The 20,253-nt window shown below is 42.1% G+C and overlaps 1 protein-coding gene across 3 annotated transcripts in view; it reads left to right on the forward strand.

Annotated features, from left to right (window-relative positions):
• Positions 1-2,065: 2,065 nt before the first annotated feature.
• The window catches only part of CPED1 (cadherin like and PC-esterase domain containing 1), a 148,253-nt gene continuing 130,065 nt past the window's right edge, over positions 2,066-20,253 (forward strand). For 2 of the 3 annotated variants that reach the window (XR_010469575.1, XM_005507728.3), the window contains exons 1-3: positions 2,066-2,228; positions 2,700-3,175; positions 14,558-14,744. Coding sequence is in view for 2 of the 3 variants with exons in the window: in XM_005507728.3 (XP_005507785.2) it covers positions 2,924-3,175; positions 14,558-14,744 (439 nt within the window). In the remaining variant the exon portion in view is untranslated. Of the gene's footprint in view, positions 2,229-2,478; positions 2,596-2,699; positions 3,176-14,557; positions 14,745-20,253 lie in introns of all 3 variants that reach the window. The other variant, XM_065048827.1, reaches the window with a different exon arrangement.

Here is a 20,253-nt window from a genome sequence, read left to right on the forward strand (position 1 = left end):
CCTATTCAAAAGATGACAGCGGTCATATTCATTTCACTCTAGCTGTGATTGAGAAAAGTATTTAAAGCTTAAGAAATGTGCATTACATGCTATTGTCATGAAAAGAAACCACAGAACACAAGGGAAAAGCCAGCTCACTCCTTGGAACATCTGTGAAAAGCAGATGAACAGAAGGCTGATCCCCAGCAGCACACAGGAGGCAGAGTGATCTGCCTGCCCTCTGCCGACATCCCTTCATCTCTGTGTTTGCACTATCAGTCTCTGTATGGTAAGTAGAAGTTGTTCACTTGTCCTGGAGACTTGGGGCTCATGAGTGATTTTGGGGTTGCAGGAAGAGTGAATTGTTTCTGAGATGTTGGGGAAAATGTGAGGAGTAGACCTCAGTTATGAGCTTGAAAGGAGAAAATTACTTTGGGCTGGAAGGAGTGCCTGGTTACCTGCTGTGCCGAAAGCAGCTGAGGGAGCAGACAGAAGGGGTTACTTGTTCTAAGTCTGGGACTCTAGCAAGGGGCTATGATCTCCACTTCATGAAACAAGCATTAATCCAAATTTTATAAACTGTTTTTAACCAAGTCTTCTAGCAATAGAACATAAACCTCTGACTAAAACACTCTCACTAAGAATTTGGGAGAAATTGACAACCAGGCAAATGCCACCCACACAGCTGGTGGTTGTGAACCCAGCAAACCGGGCATGCCAAAAAACCACAGGACAGTCTCTTCAAACAATAAAGCAACTCTGCTGTGTTCTCCTCCTCTGCCGATGGGGTTTACTGCGGGTCCCAGGCTGGCTGCAGCGTCTCAGCACTCCTCCTTTGAAGGTACCAGCTCCCTGGGAACCCCTCTCCACTGAATGGCACAGACCTACTGCAAAGCCAGCCACAGGGAACCCTTGCTTTGCCAACACCCACCAGCCAGATTTGTAGGCTTGGCAGGGGTTTTGCAGCACAGGCTGCTGGAGCAGGGCCTGAGGATGCAGATTGGTGTGCTGGGAAAGAGGGAGCACGAGCAACCGTGTCTCCAGAGAGCAGAGATGGGAGTTCCTGTGTGGATGGCAAGTGTCTGTCACTGGAGGGTACCAGCAAGTTTTCTGCTCTTTTCCTGCTCAGGATAAGCCAGGAGGCTAATTTAGACAACTACAGCTGCAGACAGAAAGTTACAATGCAGTGTGTGTGACAGCTGAGGTGCTGAGATGTTGAATCACTTCTATGGCATTTTTCTATGTGTGCAAACTGATGGGTTAAGTTTTTGGGGAAAAAAAAAGGGTTTGAAAGCTGAATAAACACCAACATTTCAAACATATATGCTTGTCATTATTGTACATGGGATTCTAGCTTCCTAATGCTGCTGCTGCTGTTGAATTGTGTAAATTGTCTCAAAGTTATCACAACAGCACTTGCTTCTTATTTATGTGGCAGTATAGGAAGAATTATTTCTTTTCAAGAATAACTAAGGATGCATGATAAAATTGATGACTTGTATACAGATATTTTTAGCTAAAAGAACTTGATTATATGAGAAGTTTAGGTCTATAAAGGTAACAGAGTTCCTCAACTGTTCCCATCTGTCTCGTCCCTGTCCTGTGTCAGCAGGGGGAAGTAGTAACTAAGACCTTCTACGGCTTAGATACTAAGTGCTTTCATTGGAGTATTTTTGTCCGCCCTCCTTTCTTTCCCTCTTTGACATCAGTAAGAAGTTTTATTTATACACTGCTATGAGATATTACATCTACTATGGAAAAGTACTGACAGCTGCTTTGTCAGTGATGTTCATGTCCAAGTAAATGTGCTTCCTTTTACAACATTTTTGATAATCTGGATTAAAATATTGCAGGTGCTGCTCAGATTTCTACTGCCTGCCAAGATATTAATATTGTCTCAATTAGACTGCTTGCTGTAACAGCAGTTTGCTAAAAATTGCACTGATGGTGGCTTCGAGGCACGCGGTGTGAGCAAGGACACCTCTTGCTCCCCATCCAGACTTCAGGCTGTGTCTCCAAACCCCGAGCCTGCTCCGGCGGAGCTGGTTTAGCCCCACCCTCTGAGCAGTCCAGCCTTTATTTATATGAAATCCGTGGTCCAACTGGCTTCAGATGGTGTGTGTATGTGCGTGTGCCTGCCTTCTGAGTGAGTGAGACGAGCTGGGATCATGAGCCAGGGTTGTTCCAAGTGGTTTTAATCAGCAGCCCATTAGAGGAGAATGGAAAACTTCTAACAGGATAAGAACCGAGTAAGTAAACCTAACTTTGAACTCGCAATCTGGACAAAACAAATGCAAACGAAAGTCTTCATAGTGTGTCAGTTTTCAGATAGATGATCACTTTTAGAGAGAAAGCTGAGCATGCTGACAGGAAGGAGGCAATTTAAAAGGACTGGAATGAAGGAAACTGTAAAAACAAAGTGGGAATCGAGAATACAAGAGAGAAAAAAAACAGCAAATGGTTGTTCATGAAGTTGGTACACTCTCTTATTCTTTTCAGCTGTGGACAGGACGGGTTAAGCTTTAACCTCTCGCTTTCTTGGACCCTGTTGTGTGGCTGAGCAGTGCTTTCTGTGAAGGGGGTGAAGATTTCTGCTCCTCACCTGTCTGCTGGCAGGTCTGTTCTCCCGTTAGCGAGGTGTGGAGGAGCTCGCTGCAGATCGGCTCAGAGCGCCCACGGCACGCTGCCCTGTGCCCCGCTCACTTCTTCTTCCTTCACAGGTTGTTCCTGCACCCCCATGGGCCGGTACCTCCCAAGCCTCTGCTCCTCTGGAACCTGTGACTCCTTGCCAGGCACCAGGAAGGCGCTCAGCAACAGAAATGGGGAAAGCTCTCGCTAGTTTTGGGTAAAGCGTGCTTTTGACTTTTTTTACCCTGGCAAGACGTGGCTACTTGGACTGCATCTGCAATGTGGCAAAGGGTGAAGTGAGGACGGCGAAGAGGCCATGGTTTGTGGGCAAGTCCCCAGGTGCCGCAGGCTTTGTCGCCCTCGTCCCTTCCTTCTGGCCTTAGTGGTGGCTGTCTGTCTGTTCTGCCAGACCCTGACCCCTCTCATGACCAGCAGCATCCTTTCGTCAGTCGTTAATGGGATTGCACCCAACAAACTGACTAAAACACGGCAAGGAAGATACAAGGAGGTCTCCTCAAGCAACGTTCTCTGCTTCCCCCCTGGCAGTAACTCACAGACAGTGAAAAAGGTAAGTCAGCTGGAGCAGAGTGCTGAGCAATAATTAGCAAAATGAGGGGTAGCGAGTCTGGCAGGATCATCTGAGTCCAGCTAAAATTAGCCTGAGCTTGGAAGTCTGAGATCTGTATACAAACAAATGGGTGATCTAATGACAGCGGCATATGCGCAAGCACATCTCCATTACCAGCTCCTCACTGTGGTGTTATTAACACAGGAATCCTGAAATCTTCAACTGAATCATGGCACTGCTTTGTGACTCCAGGGAGATTTCAGTGTGCTGCACAGACCATATTTTATTTTGGCTTTAGGAATCGGTTCAGAGGCTTTATGGTACAGGCTCATAAATCAGGAGCCAGTGGGGTTTCATGAAAGTGACGGAGGCTGTTAATTAGCACTGGGGTGCAGCTGCCTGTGTTAAACTTATCTGCTGGTCTGTTTTGAACTTTACTGGGGTTCTGCTGAGAAGCTGAATTTAACTGCATTTGAGAAATAAAAAAGTGCTTTTCAGGTTTTCAAATTGCACTATTTACTTTGGAATCTTTGTCCCACAAATTTTATTTTGTCCTTAGGTTACCTGACCTCATGTTTACTTTGTATAGGGTTCCTAGAATGTGTTTTAAAACTGAACAAATGCACACACTGTTATTTTAGTTGGAAAATGTGGTTTGTTAAATGGTCCAGACTGAGGCAGTTATTTTTACCCTGGAATCTGTGATCAGCACTAGCACAAATGTTTCAAGTTTTCTTCACTTATGTAGAGGGCTGCTAATAGAGCAGCAGATAGCTCACAGTGAAATGAGAATTATGCTGGCATTTTGTATACAACTGTATCAGGACTATAAACATTTATCTGTGACTTCACAGATTATGGACAGCATCTACATAAAGCAGTTCACATTAAAAAAAAAATTAGAATGTTGCTTTTTTGGTTAGATATGGTTCACGATCTGAAAGGTCAGCAATATTGATTTTAGGACAGTAGCTGTAAAGTGCATCTTCTGCAGCAATTGAAAATACGTATGTGAAATAATTTTGGCATGAACTCTTTAAACTCAAATCTTAAAAAATGGATGATTTCTTTCTTGTGAAGGTCAGAAAGATTTTTCTTATAAGTTGCAGAAATCTACTCTATGATGCATTTGTAATAATTGTATATTTTAATGACCCTTTAGTACACGAGGTACCCAGATTTGGATTTTTTCAACAGTGTGACATGAAGAATTACTACTTACAGGCAAATAAGCACAACTGATGAGTGTTGGTCATGTTGTGTTACAACCTTTGGCACTTAGAGTTCATTCCTTTTCACTCATTGAAATTGTAATGGCAAGAAACATTTCATATCTTACCTCGGACTACCTAAATTCTGTAAAACTGGTGAAATAATGGCAAAGTTTTGCCTGCATGCTCTCTGTAATTTCTTCTTTCCCATTTTACCTGAGAAAAATGCACATTGATGTTGGACTTGGTGTGCTGGCTGTTTGAAATGAGAAGGAAGCTCATGTTTTTACAACGTGCTGTGCTTACTGCCTTCCACTGTGCGTGGTTGGATGTGACTATCACAGGCACATGCTGAGCCTATAGTACAGATGTAAATGCATATGTTAGCCCTTATAGGTATGCTTTCCAGGGCTGGGCTACTCTAACACATTCCTCTTCAAGTTCTGAAGACCACCCATAGCTGGCTCCCTATTTGTCTTGAAAGTTTCCTCTAGAGCATGATGAACAAAATGTCTTGCACATGTTGGGATGTAAGTTGCTCTGTGTTTCCAGAGAATACTCTGCTGGCTGTGTGGGCTGAATAATAATCTCAGGGAACAGAAAAAACAAACATCTCGAAAAATCTCTACCACTTTGCTTTGAAAGTGTGTTCTTGAACTGTGTGTTTTCACCCACTGCTTATTCAGATAGCTGGACTGTTATCTTGCTTGATTTTATTGGGTACCCAGTAACATCTAAGGCAGATGTCATGGTTGAAACTTTACACTGTTTTATTTTACAGTCACGTGCCCACCCCCAGTAGCTAGGTTGGCAACAAGTTTTCATTAAAGCTCTGGTTTAAATCTCCATGTATATATCTGGACAAATGCTTTAAAATATATTTCAAAACATTCACATCCTTAATTAACTAGTCACACATGTATTTTTATTCTATAAATAGTCCAGCAAGCAAATTTATTAAAAAAATGATTGTGCAGTTAAACAGTGACTAAAAGTAAACACTGCAACATGTCTTATGAAGTCAAAGTTCATGAATAAATGTTAAGGCAAAGAAGACACTGCTGGAGATAATATTCTTCAGATAACACCCAATGTTTGTGGGTTTTGAGCCATAGCATCTGTCACACTACAGAATCTCTTCTGACTGGGTAGAGGCAGGTTTCATTCTTGTTTCCTTCAGAGAAATAATCCATATTGTGTTGAGCCTCCTAAGAGAATGTGGTTATGATTGTTACATGACTAAAATCCCCTTGCAAAGTCTGATAACTTCTCCATTAGCACTAAGTGTCTCAAATATAGAAAGAAAACCCCAACAAACTGGCACTTCTTATGAGCCATGAGGGGAAGTGGAGGGAGAGACTGGAGGAAAAGTGCAGCTTTGTCACTGCATTTCTGATCTAAAAACTGGTCTCATTTTGGAAAGTTCCAGACAAATGTGGAAAAAGCACGGGGCTGGAAATCGCCAATTTGATCCATAAATGTGTTATGCGTGATGCCGTGGGATGGAACCACTACTGTCAGGCACATGGTGCCTGTCTTTTATAAATTACAAAAATGCAGATTTCATCCATAGCCTGGAAAACCTGACAGAGCTGATAGTGCTTCTCTCTCAGGTATCACACATTACAGGAGTTTTAAAAGCTGCTGGAGAGCTGGTCCTGTAGACTTATTTTCACATGAGCAGAGGTCAACTTTTTATAGTGTAAAATTAAATGTTAATATCTGTAGTATGAAAAATAGAAGGCTTATTTCTGATTCTCCAATATTAAAGGCATTAGAGGGAGATATCGCATCCAGCAGCAGGCTATCTTCAGGTTCAGCCAGGCACTCTTACCTCTTGCATGACAAAATATTTGCAAATATATACAGTAAGGAGAACAGCTGGTGCTGTAGCATCAAAACTGAAATAGGTATCAACAAAAAAAAGTCCATACGAGCCCTGAGTGGAGGTTTGCCTACCATAATATTGTGCCAGAAATACCTTCGGTACCAGCCAGATGTAAAACCATTACACTCATATTAAGTAATTCAGCTCTGATTCTCAGCCAGTTCTGAGAAGAGCTGATTAACTGCTTACACTGTATTTCCACTCTCCGAATTAATTTGGCCAGAGCCAAGTGAGGTGTCTCTGCACAGCAGGGCATTTTGCCCAGGTAGACATAGCACCTTTGCTGTTGTGGGGAAGAAGTGAGACAGTATTGCTCATGTACCAGGCACTGCTTCAGCATCCTAGCTCTCAAACCATGGCCAATGGATAAGAAGACGAGATTTAAAATTTTAAGATGGATCTTGAAGGATATTATTTCATGGATACTCAACAGAGTCTTGCTACATCCCCTGACCATTTAAGGCCACCTGAAAAAAAAGAAAACAAACAAGATATGCAACTGATTATATGACAATTTCATGAGTGGATGTGGCTGGCATCTTAAGAAATGAAAGCTAGTAGGTATGGTGAAAATGCTGTCCCCACTTTCAAGGCTCTCAACCTGTCAGTTATGTTTGGTGTAAAAGATAGCTATAAAAGAGGAGCTATAATGAGGTGAGCAAACAGGAAGAATGAGAAAAGGATTTTTATGGCTTTATTGTGAACCAATAACATATTGTTTACCAGCAGCAGACAGCATGAAAGAAGCAAGATAATGGCAGCTTAATGTGGCTATATCTCAGAGATACTATGTAGGGGGAAGGGGAAGGGGAAGGGGAAGGGGAAGGGGAAGGGGAAAGGGAAAGTGGAAAAAGAGGAAGGGGAAGGGGAAGGGGAAGGGGAAGGGAAGGGAAGGGAAGGGAAGGGAAGGGAAGGGAAGGGAAGGGAAGGGAAGGGAAGGGAAGGGAAGGGAAGGGAAGGGAAAGGGAAAAGGGAAGGGAAAAGGGAAAAGAGGGAAGGGAAAGGGAAAAGGGAAAAGGGAAAGGAAAGGTTATATGCCCAGTTACCTGTATTTGAAAATTGGCAGAATTTCATTCTTGAAAAGCTGAGAAATTGTTACTAGAACTTTAGAACATCCAGAGTGGAATGATCCTCTCTTTACTTGAGTGCTCTACCGTATCTTGTCAGACCCAGAAGGCTGGACTTCATGGTCAATGGAAATAACTGCCTCTGATGCAAAAGTCGTGACTGAATGTAGACATTTAAAACAAATCTGTTGATCTTCATCCTCTAAAGACATGTGTGTCTTGTTTTTCTATTGATTTTTTGGATGGAATACACTTGCTTCAGTCAGAAGAAGCAGGGCAGGAAGGGAGCAGGAGAGGAGTGTTGTGGAAGATGAGATGGGGAAAAGAGGCACTGGCTGGGCCAAGGTGGGAGGCAGAGCAGGGAGCTATGGCTGCAAAGTAACACTGTCCTCAGAGGGCACAGGAGAGACTGTGCACAGAGGGCTCTGGATTTGTGCAGGGGAAGAGATGGGAATGGAAATTGAAAGAAAAGAAGACAAAGTCAGTGGGAACTTTGAAATGTAAATGTGTGAAAAACGAGAAATGAAGCTAGATGATAGAATGAGGAGTGATTTTTGCTATTATGCAAAAATGGAGTGTGGTGAGAGCTTTGCATAGAAAAGATTACATTATGCTTAATAAGGTTTGATACACTTTTAAAGTAAATTTAGTCTTTAAAAGGATATTTACTTCATAGAATATGGTAGGGGGATGAGAAGTCTCTTCTCCTCATAAAAGAGCAAACGACTTTGCTAGTATGAAACCTGTGTTAATAGAGAGCAATCGACAGATGGCATGGTATCAGCAACTGGTTTCCTTGATATGATACCACATTCACATTGCACCCTATCAAAGCAGGACATTTTTTCCCCTTTTCAGTGTAGTATAGAATGCAAAAGGCACTGAGGAAACAGCTATTTTTACTGCACAGATATCTAGAGAAATGTTGGTGGTAAAGGGCAAGGCTATTGTAGTGGGCAGGAAAGAGGGGCAGGGCGGAGACTCTGCAGGAAGGGACCTTTGAGGAGGATGGGAATCAGCGGCATGATGCATCAGCGGCAGATGGGAAATGGAGGCAGAATCTTGTTCATGCGCTTCTTTGGAGCGTTTTCCTCAAAAACAGCTATTCTGACAAAATCGAAGGATTGGCTAATCATCTGTTTTCAAGACAAGGCAGTTGGTAATATGAACTACATGCAATCATAAAGCAAAGGCATTTTGATAAAATATCTCTGTACTTCTAGTTCTGAAAGCCAGTGATGACTATGCAAATAATTCCAGTTTTGCTCCTGGATTTACGAAGTCATCAAAAACCAAGAATCAAAGTAGTGCCAATAATCTAGTTTCTTGTTCTGTATTGATTCAGCAAACAATTAGAAGCAGAATTACATTCCAACCATTTCATTCTGCAACCCAGCCCTTTCTGATTAGGAAATCTAACAGAACATAAAGCCAACACATTTAAATATCCTCCAGAAAGTGAAACAGGAAATTAACTGCTCTGTTACTTCTTGATACGGGAGCTATGTGCACTTCAAATACAACAGTAGTATGAACAACCTACTATTTCTATGAACTTTTATGCAAACATGAAAAATAATTTAAAAGTCTCATTTGGAATTAATAAAGGTCTAAAAAAAGAATTTAAAAGTCTCATTTGGAATTAATAAAGGTCTGCACAGTCTTGTAAACGAATCACTCAGGGCATTAGAACCACATGCTAAGATTTTATAATCGCTCTTCTCATTAATGCTGTTTAATATTGGTGGAGTAGTTTCTAGGAACCCCACTCATGGATTGTTTGTAACATTGTTGTGCTAGGTGGTATTTAGCAGTGCAGGCAAACCCACACTGTCCTTGGTGGCTGAATGGGAATTTAGGCAGTTCTCCATCTATGAGGATCGCTGGTAGGGCCAGCGTTGTTTATGTAAGGCTGCTTCTCTTTCAGGGTATTTCTGTGGCACGCCTCTTCAAGCAAAGGCCTTTTGGTTTGCATGGTGGCTCATGTATCTCTTTTGCAGCAGCCCAGTTCCTGCAGAAAGCAGTGGGGTTAAAGTAAGCTGCAGTCTAGTTGTTTGAGCCTACTGGACAAGACCCTGAGAGTCTTGGCTAACTCAGTGTACAAGAGTGGCTGCCTGTAATCAGCCGGGGACTAAAGCCACCAGAACTGGGGCGCTGAAAAGATGAGTCACAGTTTTTGATTTCTTTCCTGAGAGAAGCTCAGGCAGACATGAGTTGGGCCATTCTTTTAGGAAAAAGAATTTTGTTTCTGTAGTTGAAGTGACGGTCAATGAAATTCTATGGCAACAGTTCAAACTGTATATTTGCTTCCCTGCCAGGCAGAGACAATGCATCAAAATTTATGGAATTATGCAATCTTCCTGGAATCTGAAAAAATGCCAAGGAACTGTTTTTCTCTCCTCAACTTGAAATATCTTTGCTATTTTCTTCTTGGCCAAAACAATTACAGTAATTATGTATCATAAGATTCAGTTACTGACCAAATTGTGGATTTTTGGATCAACCCAGAAATTCTGTATGATAGAGGAAGGCTTCAGAGACTAATACAATCAATTTTATCTTTAGACATTCATAACCTAGAATTGGATAAACCGGCTTCAAGGAAAATGTCAAAACATTTTCTCTTTAACAGAACTTCACAGCTGTGTGGAACTTGCAGGCAGAGAGAACTAAGAATTGCAACTCAGATAACAGACGTCTATTTTCAGTCAGACAAGGATGGTTATGTAATTCTTGAGCTTTCATATTACATAAACTGAGCTGTTTATCTCATTTGTTAAGACCTCAGAGGAATATGCGTATGATTTGATAATTTAAAAAAAAATCCATAATAAATGTTATGGAGCTGACTTTATTTTGTGTTTTTGTGTTATTCTATAAACTGAAAGCAAAATTACAAAATTCATTCTTATGCATTTTTATTTACTTTAGAGCCCATTGTGGTCTGTTTATAGCAATTCTTAAGGCTGTGGATAATGTGTGTAAAAGCCTATTGCACTAAAATGAGGTCAGTGACTCAGCTAACTGCAATGGTTTGCAAGCTGTATGACCAGGTATATCATGTCAAAGTTGACACAGGTCTCATCCTAAATCATACGGGAAATCTCAGCCTTGCTGTAAAGCCTCATTAATTTCAGTGGAGACAGCCACACTAGTCTCTAGGTAAGACATGGGCCACAGATGTTCTTTACCAACCTGTTTCACATAAGGTGTATTGAATCTGTAATAAACTGACCTGCTAACAAATAGCCTGAGACTTCAAATAGGGGAAGAGCTAAAAAATGGTTAGAACATGAAAACATTTGGCCATTTAACAATTATTTTCAAATGTACCAAATGTTATGGATCCTTTCTTTTTTTTTTTTTTTTTGTGTAAGCCTACTGCACATTAAAGTTATAGGAATGCCAAAAAATCAGAACCATAAAATGTCAAAATATGCAAACAGCTTATTTTCATTTATTGCACTCTGCTGCTTTTATACCAGCTCTCTGCCCAGACTGCATTTTTGTGATTGAGAAACATTTTATAAAAAACAGCAGACTCTTTAAGTGTCTAAACATGACTGCTATTGCTATAATATTGGAAAATCTGAAATATATCCAGTAGTAACTAGATCAGTATGGCCAGTGATGTAAAGCGTTTTATAGAGAGGTTTGGAAAGAATTATGGAATCACTTGCTACAAACGTGCAGTTGGCCAGAATTTTTTTTAATTCTGTGTAGCCAATGGTTAGCTCAAAACAAAACAAAACAAAACAAAACCACCCTACACTGCACTGGCTTGGCAAGAAAACAGAGAGGACACGTTGTATCTTGTAACCTGGACTGCAAATAGCTCTGAAAGGAAAGGGCAGAGGAAATAAAGTTGGCAATGGTACACATGGATCTCAAGCATGCACCGTAAAAGGTGCAGAGCTACATCATGCTATTTAATAGTATTAGATGAGACCTCAGGTTAAGCTGCTAAATTTAGGACCCTGAATTGTCTCAATGTCCCAAAGATCCCATCATGGATTTTTGGGAAGCTAGTGGATGAAAGTGTATCATGCCCAGCACCTGGGTGGCGGGAGGGGAGGCTGGGGGTGCAGGCGAGCGTGTCCCTGGGGAACCAGCCCCACATCAGGAGGCTTTGGACACCGGCAGCCTGAGGGCTTTTCACATGTCTCTGGACTGTGTGTCCCAAGGAAAGGCCTCTGGGGTGACTGGTGCTGTGCTCCGTGTGTGAGGGCCATGGCGAGCCTTGTGTGTGCCCATGGAAGGTGGCCGGTGGGAGCTGGCTGTGCTGCAGGCCCTGGGGAGCTGCTCGGGCCGTTCGCCTTTGTGTTTTGTGGAAGTGACCTGGGTGACTGCCATTGCTTGAACTTCCTTTTTTTTCCTTTTTTTTTTTTTTTTTTTTTGTGCTAGTATCAATGTTCTCTTGAATATTTGCTATTGCCAAACTAAAGTGTTGTAAACATTTCCGCTAATCCCTGGGGAACTGGGGAAGATGTGCCTGCATCAGCACTCACATGGAGGATGGAGGGAGAGCTCCCTTCCCCTGGGAGATCCCACTGCAGCCAGGCTGACCCCAGCCTTTGGGGTCCCCAGGGCCCTGCCCGGTGGTTCCTGTCCCACTGTGCCCTGCCGGCCAGGCGGGGGGAGCAGCGGGGGCACAGCTCAAACCTCACTGGCAGCCTGGGCCACCAGGGGCTGTTGCACCAGGCGTGGGCTGCGAGGAGGTGGCCAGGCTGGGGTGCGCCCTCCTGGAGCTGACCTTGGAGTATTGCCCGTAGGGAGAAATGAAGTTGTTTCTGGGTGCCTGAGATAGAAGCTCTTGAAGTTTGTTTGCAGGAAAATGCTTAAGGAGTGGCACTGCTGAAGACTTTGCTTTTGCGAAGAAAGGTGTATTTTGGCAGCATGATAAAAGTGTGTTACCTGTCAGTGAGGAGAGGTGCACACAAAGTGCCACCAAGTCCATGGCAGACAGCACCCTAGCCTCACCAGGAGGGACGGGAGCGGGACAAGCGGGAATCGCCAGCTAAAACTGGGCAGGGACCTGTCCTGGGCTGCAGCCCCTCTGCACTCCTCATGTGTCCTTAGCTCACCCCGCAACACCGGCCCTTGCAGCACACGTGGGATGGAAAATTGGATTTGCTCGCAACATAAAGCGAGAGGTGTCTCTATCCTCTGAGTCCCTTCCGCTACGCAAGTGAAATGGAAAGTGGGAAGTGTTCTGCTGGAGTGCCTGGGGGGGGAGGGAGAGGGAGTAGAGGGGAAGAGCTGGGGAAAGGGCTGGATTTAGGAACAGGGAGGGAGGGAGGAAATGGAGACGAAGGCTTGCCAGCGGTTGCTGGCGCTGCAGGAGAGCAGGAAAGAGAGGAGATAAGGCGAAAGGTGGGAGGAGCAAAAGCTAAAGAGTAAAGAATGGCGGGTACTGTGGTGGGGAAGGGCGATCTCAGATGCTCCAACGCTGTGCCTGCTGCCCAATTAACGTGTTCTAAAACGCTGGGACGCCGTGAGGACATTTGACAGATTACCTAATGCAGTTCCTGTGACTTCACCCTGTGCTATTTGTGCTTCTTCCGGCCAGCATGTGATCGGTCTTTACTCAAATAGCCCAGTGTCTAAAGTTGTTTTGAGTTGCACATTCAGCAAATACACATGGAAGACTCTGACAGTGTTGTATTGAGATATTTTTCAGGGTCACTTCATCGATGATGCTGACCCTTTCCACAGGGGATGTCTACTCTGGAGCAAAAGCAGATGTGGCATTAGAGGCTCAGGGCTCTGAAATAGTTTGTGCTCCTCACTGCCACGGAGGAGCTTACACTTCAGCCAAGCGTAATGTAAATCTGCATCCTGTAACTGCGGAACAGACTGCCGAGAAGAGTGATTTTATCAGTGGATCCCAGGCCTATAAACAACTAGACACATCTTGAATGACATTTGTTTATATCAAAGCATCTGTCTCTTTTCAGTGTGGTCTACTGTGCAAAAAATTGTGGTGCCTTGTTTGTGTAGCACTTCCTATGTCCAGTGATAAGCTTACTAAAATTAGAAGTTATGGAATACCTTAGTTTTTAAAGGACCTACTGCTGACTACTGCTAGGTTGAAATAAATGAACTTAACAAGAGCTAATTTAATGCCCTGAACTGAATCCCCTAAATGCTGGTATGTTTCAATCCTAAAGACAAATACTTTTCACCAAAAGAAAATCTTGTTTATTAATGGTGTTTTTATTGCAAAAGAACAGCTAGACTACTTCAGATATTAGTGAGCCGTTTCCCACAAGGAGCATCCTATTTTTATGCCTTATGTAAGATGTGAAATACCCTCCCTGATTACAGTGACCCTGTAATTCCCTCTGCAGTACTTAATGTCCAGCTCATGCCATCTCTGTGTGTTTGGAGTGTCTCTCTCTCATTTCTCCTTGCAAGAAGCTCATATCCCAGGCTTTATACAGAGGAGAGGTTTCCTCTAGATGCCATTGCCCCTAGGCACTATGTGGGAAGACAGTGAATGGTAGACAACCCAAAAGTTCCTTGGGATTCATTGCAGACATCATATACCTTTCTACTTGTTCCCATATACAGTTGTCTCTGTCAGTCCTCCTGAGCTGGATTGTGTTGGACTAATAAGGTAATAAGGTATTGACAAGATTACATTTAATTTTCTAGAGCCACAGCAATCTACAGTACTGTTTCGGATTCCTCTACGTGCTTTTACCTCAGTACTCTTCTTATGTTCTGCACAGCAGAACTCAGACCCCTGCACTTACCATCTGTGTAAGACCCATGTTCCTTAGAACAGTAAACATGGATCCCATCAAGCCTTCTCTGCTACATGACCCACAGGTCAGCCTCAGGCCACAGTTAAAGTCACCTGGCAAGTACTGTTACCCGCTCACCAGAGCAGGCCAGATTTTAGCTGAAGATGTTTCCATGAAGGGAAGACCATGATTTAAAGATCCTCCATTGCTACCCTGAGCTTTCAAACCCTTGCAATATCCATCCAAAATGAAGGCAGAAAAAACAGAGAGGCTGACAAAATGGAATATGTGGTCAGAAGTCCCTGACATAAAAATAGTTCTTAATTATACCAGAAATATTTCCTGATTGTCACAGTAAGTTACTAGTATATATATTTTTTTTTTTAATGAAAAATAACAACTACATGTTATACTGCTGAGGAGTGTCCTATTGTACAACCATGGTCTTTTTGTTGTGTTTGCTGCAGATCGATGGCTCCATTCTCCAGTACTTTGGAAGCCGTACAAGAAGAGCAGTGCTGTATGCACCTCCTGTGCACCGAGAGACCGACGGTCAGCTCTGCCAGCGCATCCTCACAAAACATGGATATACAGTCACTGTCCTTGAAGACAGGAGACTGGTGGAAGATTCCAGGCATGAGGGCCCTTATTACAGTAAGAATAATTGGCTTTAATTAATTCAGTAGTTACTAAATATTGGCTATTGATCCAGAATTCTTCCACAGAGGTAAAACTTGTAAACTCTTGAAGCCAAACTTTAGCCCTTCTCAGTTGTGCAGTTAATTTTCCACAATTAGATGATTCTTCCATTAAATATATCCCTCTGTAAAAAAAATGCAGCAGAGTGATTCATTATAGTCTTGACAACCAAATCACATCAGTGTATTTCCTGATGACTTCTCATACCAACTTCCTCCATATAACTGAGTGATTTCAGTAGAGCGTTTAGTACCTAAACAGAAATCTGCTACATTTGATTTTTTTTCTCATTTTCTCTCTTAAAGAAAAGCCGTGTGCTCCTTCCTCCAGTAATGTTTTGATTGTTCTGTGAGCTTGTTAAAGAAGATGATGCAAAAGAAGTACATTTTGCATTTGCTGCAGAGCTGGGGTAGATTACTGTTGGTTCTTAGTTCCTGTTGAAATTTTATCCACAGATAAAGCAGGCTACTGAAGAAACAGCTTGATCTCTTGCACAAGAGACTAGCTTTGTGTTGCAGTTATACTGTGCCTGATAGAGGAGCTTTAGGCAACAGTTAAATACATGCTGAACATGTTTAAGTGGACACCTTAAAGGTACAAACTGAAATAATTATCTCATTTTGATCTTCTGTTGGAACTTAATTTTGGAAAAGGAAGACTTAAAAAATACACAGGCCACCATTCTGTCAGTAGAAAAACTGTATGGTTGGTCACTTCTCATGCTAAAGGGAGTGCTGCTTACATCATTCAGGCTTGTAATAGATTCCTGGCTTTATGAGAGAGCCCAAGTTTGCTTTGTGCTTTAACCAATCAGAGTAGTTTCATAGATGAAAAACATAGTAACTTAGCATGCTGGAGGCTGTTCAAAATTCCACCACTAATTTCAAGTTTCTTTAAGAAACTTTCTTGAAAATTAGGTACATGCACTTTTCTTGGCAGGCTGTACCAAGAAGTGGTAAACTGTCTTCACCCCACTCCATTATTTTAGTCTGGTTTTGTAGGCACCTTTCAGCCACTTCTTGCCTTGAGTACTTTCCATCTCAGAGTAACAAGACATGCTGTGTCTGGAGACTTTGCTAACGTCAGATGTGCTGCAGAGAAAAGATGGCATCTCTGGGGACCATGTGCACCATCTCTGTGAAATACTTTTGTTTCAAATCGCCAAGGAAGTGGGTATGCAAAATTCAGTTATGACAGAAAAAAATTACTGTACAAGGTTTTGCTACAGTGATCAGCTCAGGTTGAAGTTCTCCAATACAGGTTTTTACCCTCCAAACACTGCCTCTGCAGAAATAAACTTAACTGTGGGTATTCATATTTTACAGGCTAGTACCAGTACTTCCTGTAGTATTTTCCCAGGAATGAAAAAAAGAAATGAAAAGTTTTTAGAAATTTTCCAGGAACATCCTACAGCTTCCAGCATATGTGGGTGTATGTAAAAAAGTCGAATGCTTTCCAATTTAAGGTAAAGAGTAAGACTCTACTAATGTCACTTCATGGCAACATAAGTCTGCCTTTAACTATTCCCTGGGTTATGTAAGCACCTAGCTTTAAGGTTATGTTTTGAAACCAAGAAGTAAGTAAAAGAGCATGTATGCATACCAAACCAATGATCTTTATTAGAACTAAACAAGTTATGCTAAAAGTTGTTTTTCTTTTTCAGTAGCTGATGGAGTTCACTGTTCTGGATGGGACAGTAGTCCTTATTTTGGAGAAGGGTATTTTGAGCTATGGTTTGTCATAATATTTTCCTGATAGGAGTGTTATAAATTATTAAAAAAATATGCTCCTTGAAGCCTCTATTAAAAAGATATAATGGACTGAGAAACATAGATCACGAGTGTTGTGAAAAATCTATAAAAAGAGTCATTCCTTCTTACTTAATATGATTTAGCAGCTCTATCTGGTGCTTTTATTTTTGTGCAGTCTGTCTTACTCATGTATCTTTCAAAGTTCACTCTAATTTTGAAAGGATTTTTTGTTTAGAATGGCTGAGAGCCAGGACTCTAGCTGGAGTCATATATGGAAAAAAATTCACCACAAAACATTCCTAACTTTTTTTGTGCTGGCCCGCTATTAATTTTGGGACCAGTTCTGCTCACATTTGACACCCAAATGTGACAGCTCTGCACACCGATCTTCCAGAGAGATGCTCCACACCTGGGCTGTAGCACCGTGTTGAGTTCATTGACGTCAAAGAGAAACATCAGCAGAATAGTTTTCTTCAGTGGAAACCTTTCACTTCTTACAGACCAACTAAAACATTTTGAGATTGGGTAACTGGAAGATAGTTGGCTAAAAAGAGAAAGGATACATTTCTTTTTACATGGCAAAGAGACTGTGGTTTATGGGTTTCCTATGAAAAATCCATACAGATGTGTTCTGCAGTAAAACATAAATTATTTAAACCCCTACTTTTTCACTGATAAATAGCTTTGTCAGTAAATTCTCAAGCAGCTTTACTTGAACAAAAGGTAGCTGTGCTTTCACCATTCCTTAGCAATTAAACCCACATGGGGGGAAAAGACAGAGAACTGATGATATCTGTGCCTGCTCTGAGCCCTTTGAGTCTTGCATTTGCGGCAGCCCTAAAGGAGACAGTTTTGCGGTAAGGTTTAACACATCTCATAGTTGGCTGCTGGGATGGAGATGGAGAGGTGGTACTGTGTTAGTAGAATATGATGGCATGGTCAGGTTTTGTGGGGAGCTGGGATTGCCACCTTGGGCAAGCAGCTGCTGCTGACGTAGATCTGTTTAAGCATGGTCAGTATCTCCAGTACCTGTGGTAAGTCCATTGTGGATTCAGTTCAGACGAAGTTGGATCACAGCTGAGGAGAAAGACGTCAGGTTGTATTGGCCAGCACATCTATAAATTGCACACTTGTTTTGTTTGCCAGCTAGGCAGAAGGTGTACTTGGTTACTTGGTGTGTTGTTCCTCTGTAGACCGACCTTCCCTCAGCGCGGCTCAGCACTGCACTGCTCTACCACAGGTGAGTGGGATGAGCTGCCTGGCTTCAAGACACCCTTAGGTCCTCCCAGAGTGAAAAGCACCAGAGAAGAACTTTCCAAATATTTTCCAGGTTCTTCTGCCCTCTTTCCTGTCCTTCCAGTCCAAGAAGCTCCCACCTCTGGGGCCATAGCAAAGATTAACAAGACATGTGGGTTCCTCTAGCTCTGTGATGCCCTGCCAACATTTTAACAGGAAAGTGTTATCTTGGAAATTTGTTGCACTAAAATGCATTTCTGCCCTCGAAAAATGGCTTTCCCTATTTGCTGTCTGCTGCCCAAACCTTTCCTGAATTCCATATTTTCCCCAGATGAAATCTTCTAAGAGAAATAAACTACTTATATCTTTATTTTTGGAGTCATCAGTTTTTCTGTCCTTTGTTCAGTGTGCCTGCCTCATTAGTCAATGATGACCCTCCCTTAACAGGCATTTCTCAATTCTTCACCTTTGCTAATAGTTACACAAATCTCAGAAAACTGCAGACTCTGAAAAACATGTACAGTTGTATGCTACAAATCTGACCAGTCAGTTTTAATTCATTCTGCAATAACATGCAGAATTCAGTTGTTACCGCTCACTTTTGGAATAGGAAACATTCTGCATAACTTTAATGACAGCCAGTCAGTTTGGCCATGGAAAAAAGCACATCTATTCAGGCTGCTGGCAAACGCAGTACAGCATAACATGATATGCTCCCTGCTGCCTTAGAATGCTAATTTTAATAATCTGGTGGAAGTTTGTGCAATTGCAATGGGTGACTTTAAAAAAAGAATCATAAACAATTTTCATAGTATCGATTATGCACAAGCATTTCCTACTTTTATAGTACTATATTTAAGCATTTAAACATTACTATGGCTTCTGTTTGCAGTTTGAGTGGCATCCACTGAAGATGAAATTTTAACCATGCCATTGAAAGATCGTTAGAGTACATATATTGATTTGGGAGTTTTTTGTGGTTTGTTGTTCCATACCATATATACAAGACAGACATACGTATATTTATATATATATATAAGAACATTAGATCTGAAGTTATTTCCTCTTTGCTGATCATGTCAATATGCACTGAATTTTGTTCTGTTTTCGGCCATTTTCAGAGCATGCTGTGTTTAAGCACTTGGCTGTGTAAATTAAGCCCTGGTTGCAGCAACAAACTGTGAGGATGGTCTGGCTTTTCGCAGATGTGGGAGCGGTACTTGGGTGGAGCTGCTCCAATAACAGGAAGGGATGAGTGAGGCAACAGACCCATGGGAGCAAATCTTGGCCCTTCTCTTTGTGTGCTGGGTCAAGAGATCTGTCTGACATTCAAGGTGGCATCTCATGGCATTACTTACATATTACAACAGGAAGTGAATAACCCCTCATTGTTAAAGCGACCTGAATATATTCAGACTTCTCTCATTTTTCTGTAAAATGCTGATTTGACAACTGTTGTATTGTTCCAGCAGATGTGGCCTCTGCTGCTCTTTGGCTCTCTACAGAGGGCCTTGTTCCTTCCCTATACCGAGTGGTTTCTCGCTGTAAAAGCTGCTGCTTGGGGAATGTCAGGAGGCATCAGCCTCAGGAGTAAGCACAGGTGTTCAGCAGACGTGGAGTGAAGCCAGTTGCAGGTTTCTGTCTCTAACTGGATGGTCTGTGACTGAAGAAGCAGCTGGGGACAAATAAAAGAAAATTCCACTTTGATTTTCCCAAAAAGCAATTTTCCAAGTCAGTCTTCATCAATTTTTCATTTTATCTTATTGGGTATCCTTTGGGAAAATTGCTCTTTAAACGAAATCTACATTTTCCATGGGACGAAAATGTCTGTGTCTGTTCAGAGTAGGACTAGGAGGCAGAGAAATGTTGCCACACCAGAGTTAGAAATGGAGAAACTAGGATAAAAACCATATGAGTCACTGTCAGAACTAGGATGAAATGCATGCTCCTTGCTGTATATCTTTATGTTATTCCTTTAGTGCATTGTATCACCTCTAGTATTCCTCACTATCCATACTTTTGACCAGAGGCTAAATCAGCAAAAGAATCAGCTTAATTGCTGACATCTGGCCACCAGTAAGGTAGGAACTTGCAGAAGTGTTACTTCATAAGTGCAGCCAGTAAGAGTTTCCTCAGGGCTGCTAATTAGCCTGGAGAATAAAGTCCAACCACAGGTTTCAGAGGCCCCCAGGGCCATGTCTGGTGATGGTCAGACATTTGCTTTTCATTTTCCAAGGCATACTATGTCAGCAACAGTAGTCAGAACCAGAGGAGGTGATAGAGACAGGAGGACACAGTGATGCTCTTTCATCAGTGAGGGTGAAGACTGGTATGACTGGGGGAACAGAGGTATTTGTTAATGTAAAATATTTTAAAAGTCTGTTGCCAAGGAAAAAAAAAACAATTTGTTCTTCATTCCCATGGTAAATATGACATGAAGTACCACAACAACAACAACAAAGCTTGATTAGATATTA

The sequence above is a fragment of the Columba livia genome, chromosome 1 (assembly GCF_036013475.1).
Source record: "Columba livia isolate bColLiv1 breed racing homer chromosome 1, bColLiv1.pat.W.v2, whole genome shotgun sequence".
In the NCBI taxonomy this organism is placed as follows: Eukaryota; Metazoa; Chordata; class Aves; order Columbiformes; family Columbidae; genus Columba; species Columba livia.